General features: G+C 41.5%; 2 protein-coding genes across 3 annotated transcripts in view; both read left to right on the top strand.

The window, feature by feature from the left end:
- Window positions 1-607: 607 nt before the first annotated feature.
- LOC111654489 (uncharacterized) lies at window positions 608-2,838 on the top strand. Of its 2 annotated transcripts, none has more exons than XM_023405532.1 (5): window positions 608-933; window positions 1,061-1,207; window positions 1,283-1,428; window positions 1,666-2,716; window positions 2,794-2,838. In XM_023405532.1, the coding sequence occupies exons 1-4, from the start codon at window positions 624-626 to the stop codon at window positions 2,704-2,706; spliced, it is 1,644 nt and encodes a 547-aa protein (XP_023261300.1). In that variant the 5' UTR covers window positions 608-623; the 3' UTR covers window positions 2,707-2,716; window positions 2,794-2,838. The 2 variants fall into 2 exon arrangements, with proteins under 2 accessions (XP_023261300.1, XP_023261301.1); XM_023405533.1 differs by having other exon boundaries at window positions 1,310-1,428.
- Window positions 2,839-3,917: 1,079 nt separating this feature from the next.
- Window positions 3,918-6,000, top strand: part of LOC111654399 (schwannomin-interacting protein 1-like) — an 11,158-nt gene continuing 9,075 nt past the window's right edge. The window contains exons 1-2 of the mRNA XM_087173737.1: window positions 3,918-4,195; window positions 4,635-4,883. Of these exons, the coding sequence (XP_087029863.1) occupies window positions 4,644-4,883 (240 nt within the window). The 5' untranslated portion in view covers window positions 3,918-4,195; window positions 4,635-4,643. The remainder of the gene's footprint in view (window positions 4,196-4,634; window positions 4,884-6,000) is intronic.

Here is a 6,000-nt window from a genome sequence, read left to right on the forward strand (position 1 = left end):
GCAAAGAAATCAATTAATTTATAACAGTGAAATTGTTTAATGGCGATCTATTTAGCATTGGCTGGTTTGTACATATTTTTTATTAAGTTATTTCAGCTATTTCCAGACAAAGCGGTCTCATGTTTGTCTGTATTATAACTGTCTGAATATTCACTACTTTGGGTGGCTATGAAATTGCATCAATAATATCAGTAAGTCATCAATAGCAAGCACTGAAACAATATTACGCTGCACACATTCCTGCATGTAATATTTACATAAAATAGAACTGATATACGAATAAAGTCATTACAGTTCCACAAACATTAAAAAAAAAAACTAACTACATATTTCAAGTGTCACAAAGAGTTTGTACTCTTACTCTATATGCTGATAAAATACACTACGAGAGATAAATATTCACATATCTTCACATCAAAAATAAGCTATACTATAAATGGCATGTCTACTAACATCGAAGACTAAACAATCCCACCTGTTGTGACCTTAATTAACACAGGTGCAAGCTGTAGCTGAAGTCAAGTCTGATTGGTTGATTGACTGGTGCAAAGGTGTACTCAGTATAAAAAGCTGTCATTCAGTTATTCTGTTTCATGAGAAAGTGCTTTCCATCTGCTTCAGCCATGCCGCGCCAGGTGTGCAGCTCCAGTATGGCAGGTGAAAATGGACGGCGATGCAGATCATGTCAAACTGCAGCAGTCATACTGCTCCTGTGCTCTTTGGTCCCGAGTTTAACTTGTTTTAGCTTACGAGGGCTCAGCAAAAAAGTTCCACAAGACAAGGTAGTTAATGAGGCTGCAGTGATGGAAATAAGGACAGGAAGCGTTCTCTTCAATGGAAAAGAGCTGAACTCTGAGTCAGGATCAGCCTCTGCTGCTGCCCCAGGTAATGATGGATTGCCGCATGTTGATTCGGATTACTCGGCTAGCACAGGTAAGATTTTACTGCTCAAATATCTGCTAACTTGATGTACTACATGTGAAAATCCATGGAAAAAATACAAGATACTCAAAAACCAAAGGATATGGCCAGTATTAACTTTGTATTTGCTCTTCTACAGAGATGTCTGAGCAGATGTCACAGCTGAAGGACGCCATGGCCAATGAAGCAGCATGGAGGCGCTTGAACTCTACTCTGCATTGTGGTCCAACCAAGATGAAGTTGAAAGCCATGGGACCTGGAGCTGCTCATTTACAGCTAGACATGGGTATTGTAACAAACCAAGCTTATCTGAAGGTGTAAGTTTATGTTGAAGCTGTAGTCACTTAACCTGTAAATGTAGAAAAAATGGGTCTCTTCTCCCTCTTAGGCAATGCACATCCCCTTCCTCTGATTGAGGTGCCTGAAGCCTGTGGCCACTCTGTGCAGCAGAATGCACTGGGTCTTGTTTTGGTTGTCCCCTACAATGGCTGCAATGTGATACAAGAGGTAAACCCTTATCCCCAATGAACTAACTAGCTAAAGATTTATATGGTGGCAAAGGGGCAAACAAATGCTAAAGGTATTTAAGTAAATGTTTAATGTCATCCAGCAAATGTGTATGCAGCTTCAGTTTACTTCTAAATGCTACTTGTATTGGATTATTTAATGGTCTGTAAAATGAAGTTGAAACTACCTTTTTTACAAACTATTAACAGCCAAGTTGCTTGTATATTCCTGTTTCAGAATGGAAACTATGTGGTGCCAATGAGTTGGCTGGAGACTCCAGTGAAATTAACCTGCCCCATGTCACCAAGTCCTGATGCAACACCTGCTTCAACTCCCCCCAAGCCTGCTCAGCATCCCTGGAAGCTTCCTTTCCCACAGAGGCCCTGGAGCCTGCATCGCCATAAACGACAAGCGAATCTGCCCACTTCAATCTACGATCCTAGAAGTCCATATTATCCCTATTTGTATTACTATTTAATGTATATGAGACAAACCCCTACCAATGCTCCTACTACAACTACTGCTAAGCCTGATGTGACTACCAAGCAACCTCAAATTAAGCCTCCTGCATATCCTTACAATCCATACTACCTGTATTACCCTTATTACATTAACTACCCCTATTACCCTTTTCCAAATCTCCCAGTCAGGACCACTGTGCCCCCAGCCACTACCACTGGACCTGGCACTATGATGCCCACAGCCTCAACTACCAAGAAGCCTCAAACACCTTCATTCCCCTATTACCCTCCATATTTTTACCATCCCTACTACCCTCCAATGGGACAACAGTTCCCAGGAAACAGCTCTGAAATTTACTACTACCCAATCATCCAGCATTTCTACGGAAAGCCTCCATACCCATCAAATCCAAAGCAAACAACTACTCGGCCTCCAACCCCAACAACTAAGCCTGGTGACTCCAGCCCTACGAAAGCGCCCACAACTGCCTCAGCTCCCACAACTGCTTCTGCTCCAACTACACAAACTACACCATGTGCCCATAAAACGACGACAACCAGCAGTAGCAAATATCCAGGCCCAATGAGTCCATATGTTCCTTACAACCAGCTCGCCTTCATTCCATATGTTGAATACAAATACAATAAGGCTGGCAAACTCCCAGAGTACCAAAAATACATGCCTCAAGCTGGTTACAAATCTGGACCACAGGCACGAGCATATCCAGGCTTCGACCACTGGCAACCTGTGCCATGGTTTTCCCACAAAGGACAAGACTTCCCTCTATTTGAAAATCACCAACCTAAAGAAGTCTGAACTACAAATGGTAAGCATAACTTGTGTATATTTGTATTATGAATTTTTAAGAGTCAAGTTTCTCAACCACAACTAACTGTCTTTCAGGGGCTGGTGTCCTGTAATGCAGAGCATTCAATAAAACATGTTTTACTTAGAACCTGGTCTCATTCATGTGTCATCTGTAATGCAAGTCATGGTGCTAAACTTCTTTGCACATCTCAGGGGCCCACAACACACAGTGGTAGGACAAGTAATTCCACTTAAATAATCAGCACTATTCTAGTTGAGATGAACTCTTAATGTCTAGTGACTTCTGAAATTTGGTTTCCAAGCAACACTGGCTGGGTGACTTCACTGATGTCCTTCATAAACTGCAGTTGCATTCCTCTGCAGAGGTTGCTAAACACAATGAGCCTGAGATTTTATGCAAAGGCTGCCTTAAACTGAATATCCTAATCTAGCCCCGAGAAAGAAACCTGGGACCCTGAACAATGGGTTGCTGTGTGTGTGTGTGTGTGTGTGTGTGTGTGTGTGTGTGTGTGTGTGCGCGTGCAATACTCTACAATGAAATGCCATACTGCACAATGTCTTTGCAGTAGTTAACTCTTAAATGTGTTACTACTTCAGTAGTTTCCATGATCAGAAAATTATAAACCTGATCATAAATCTAAGTTATGCAGTAGCATCTGAAGTAGAAAAATTGGAAATTGGTGAAATACTTGTGTGGTAAAGCTGGCTGCCTCATTCTGCTTTGTCCTGGATTTTAACATTAAAATGTTTTCTCACCTATGTACTATACACAAGACTCCATCTGTTGCACCAGTGAAGCTGCCAAAGCAAGACTGTTGTACCAAACAACTTGGAGATCGGGAGCAACTTTATGAATGTGAGTGTCGCAGAAAAAATCTGTTAAGTTTTATTTTTGTACATTTTTTTTTTTTTTTTTTTTGGGTTTTGATTGTTTTTTTTTTTTTTTTTTTTTTTTTCAAATTTTTTCTGCTTCTAAATAATTTTGCTTCTGATTTTGTGTGAAACCCACTGCTCCTGTGCACTCATGCAGTGCACACACACCCAATTCTGTCTGTTCCTATATATTTCCACATGGCGGTATCTCCTCTGGTCATCTCGTGACAACACACACATACACACAGATCTACACACATCACTGAAACTAAACCACACGAGACAACAGGGAGACGTGCAGTGTTGGTCTCTTTGGAAGAAGCATGGATGCTCGTCTGTATTTTTTCCTTTTCATTTACTAGAGCTCTTTGGTGTTAGTTGGCTAGAATTACAGAGCACTGAGCGCAGGAACATGAACTATTCTGCAGAGGAGCAAGAAATCCTAAAATTCATCCTTGAGCAGTCATCATACAGTCTCTGTCCAGCATGGGAGAAGCAGTCATCTTTTTATGCACCGCTGTGCTTATCTCTGTTTTGCTATAACTGCTGCTTTTGCACTTTTACTTCAAACATTTTAAGGAGTGGTTGCATTTCTACAATGTAGGTGAGTGCAATGGACTGCATGTGATATATATGATTAAAATTTTTCATTTTAAAGGTGAAAGGAAATTTAGATGGTAGAGTGTACCAGTTATGCATTTGTGTTTCAGAAAATTTGGAGGACTTTATGTTGTTTCATGACTTCTATTTACATAGAAAAATTCAAAAAAAGAGAGTACAGACAGAGATAGAGCACACAGTGTCTGCATAAGAAATGTTTAAACAGTTTGATGTTTAAGCCCATGTGACAGCTCTATTGATCAGTTAATTTTATCTGTAATATCACAGAAAAATTAAAGACACCATGGAAATTAAAGAGATTGATACTGCCTTCATTCAGGAGGTTGATTTCAGTCCTCACCTCCGAATATCCTCGGTCTATCTTTATCCATATTCCCAGCCCCTCCCCCAAACATGACATTTGTCTCACCCACTCGACACAGTTTGTCTTCATGGAGGACTTTGATGTGGACATGGATGAGGAAGAGGAGGGAGAAGTACTCATGAGAAAGGCCAAAGCAGGTCACTGGTGGGAGGACTGTGGAGATGGCAACTGTGACATACAGCTCCAGAGAGGGGGAAGAGGCTGCATGGTCAACAGCCGCAGCTGGGCTGAGGAGCTCAAGGATATCTTTGCACCACAGGCTGAAGACTGTTACAGTGGAGGGCGAAGCAGACTCTCCAGCATCTCTGTGAGTGATTGACTTAACTCTTTTCCGGTCTGAGCCACACAAGCACTGAATTCCTCCCTCTTGAGTCCACTTGTTTTGATAAATTCTCTTAACCAGAGGAGATAGGATAAAGAAAAGTCCAGGTTTCTCCAAATAAGACATCTCAAAGTATTAGAAAAACAAAAATTAAAAAAACACTATCTCAAGTCAAGGCTCAAGATTAAAAGGAAATGAAATTAGCAAAAACTGATGATATACAATATAGAACAATGTGTACCCAATTGCATTGGCATTCCCAGGCTATGGTATATTTGGTTTCTGTATATATGTAGATACAATATATGAACATGATGGCCTGGGAGAAATGCATGGCCTGAGGATATTTGGCCCCTGATGCTGATGAAGGATGAAAGATGATTCAGAATGTTGTGTGGTCTAATCATCCCACTGCTGCATTGTGACACAGCAATGTGGGAACTAACTGTGAGTATGAGTGCGTGTATTTGTACGCGTGTGTATTTGTGTTTCTGTACGCACGTGTGGGCATGTGCATCCTGTTTCCTCCTTGTTTCTCTTACGGCTCATCACACTGAATCCGTGATGTGGAATGTGGCTGGAGGAGATTCCTTTAGGAGACAAAACAAACAGATATAATGTATAATTAAAAAAAAAAATTCACCACTCTGCTTCAGGCCAGGTCGCAGACGCCATGGTCAGTGTTGCTACAAAAGCACTGACATTTATTAGAGGAGCTCTCATTGATCAGCTGCTGCCTAGTTAATGGTCTTGTTTTCCAGTGTTGCAGTCTCATTTATCAGACTATGTTTAGCCTGGCCTTTTAGCCCACCACATCACCCTGCCCTTATTTCTGTAAATCTATAGCATCTGTCTCCTCCTATCTGGACACAGATTTCTAGCAGCTGCTATTTGTTCCTTTCTCTCCAATAAAGAGAAGATATAGAGGAGAAACCGAGAGAGAGAAAGTATGTGAGGAAGATGGAGGAATAGATAACAGATCAGGAGAGCTGTGGCAGCACTGAGCAGCCTCTCCCCTCCCTACTCCATTCCTCTCTCCTCCTCCGCTTCCGTCTCTTCCCACTCTTTCCTCTCCTGCTTGCACATTAACCCCCCCCCCACC

This window comes from Seriola lalandi, unplaced genomic scaffold, assembly GCF_002814215.2.
Source record: "Seriola lalandi dorsalis isolate HSWRI2012SDOR001 ecotype SW California unplaced genomic scaffold, Sedor1 jcf7180002054277, whole genome shotgun sequence".
NCBI classification, from domain to species: domain Eukaryota; kingdom Metazoa; phylum Chordata; class Actinopteri; order Carangiformes; family Carangidae; genus Seriola; species Seriola lalandi.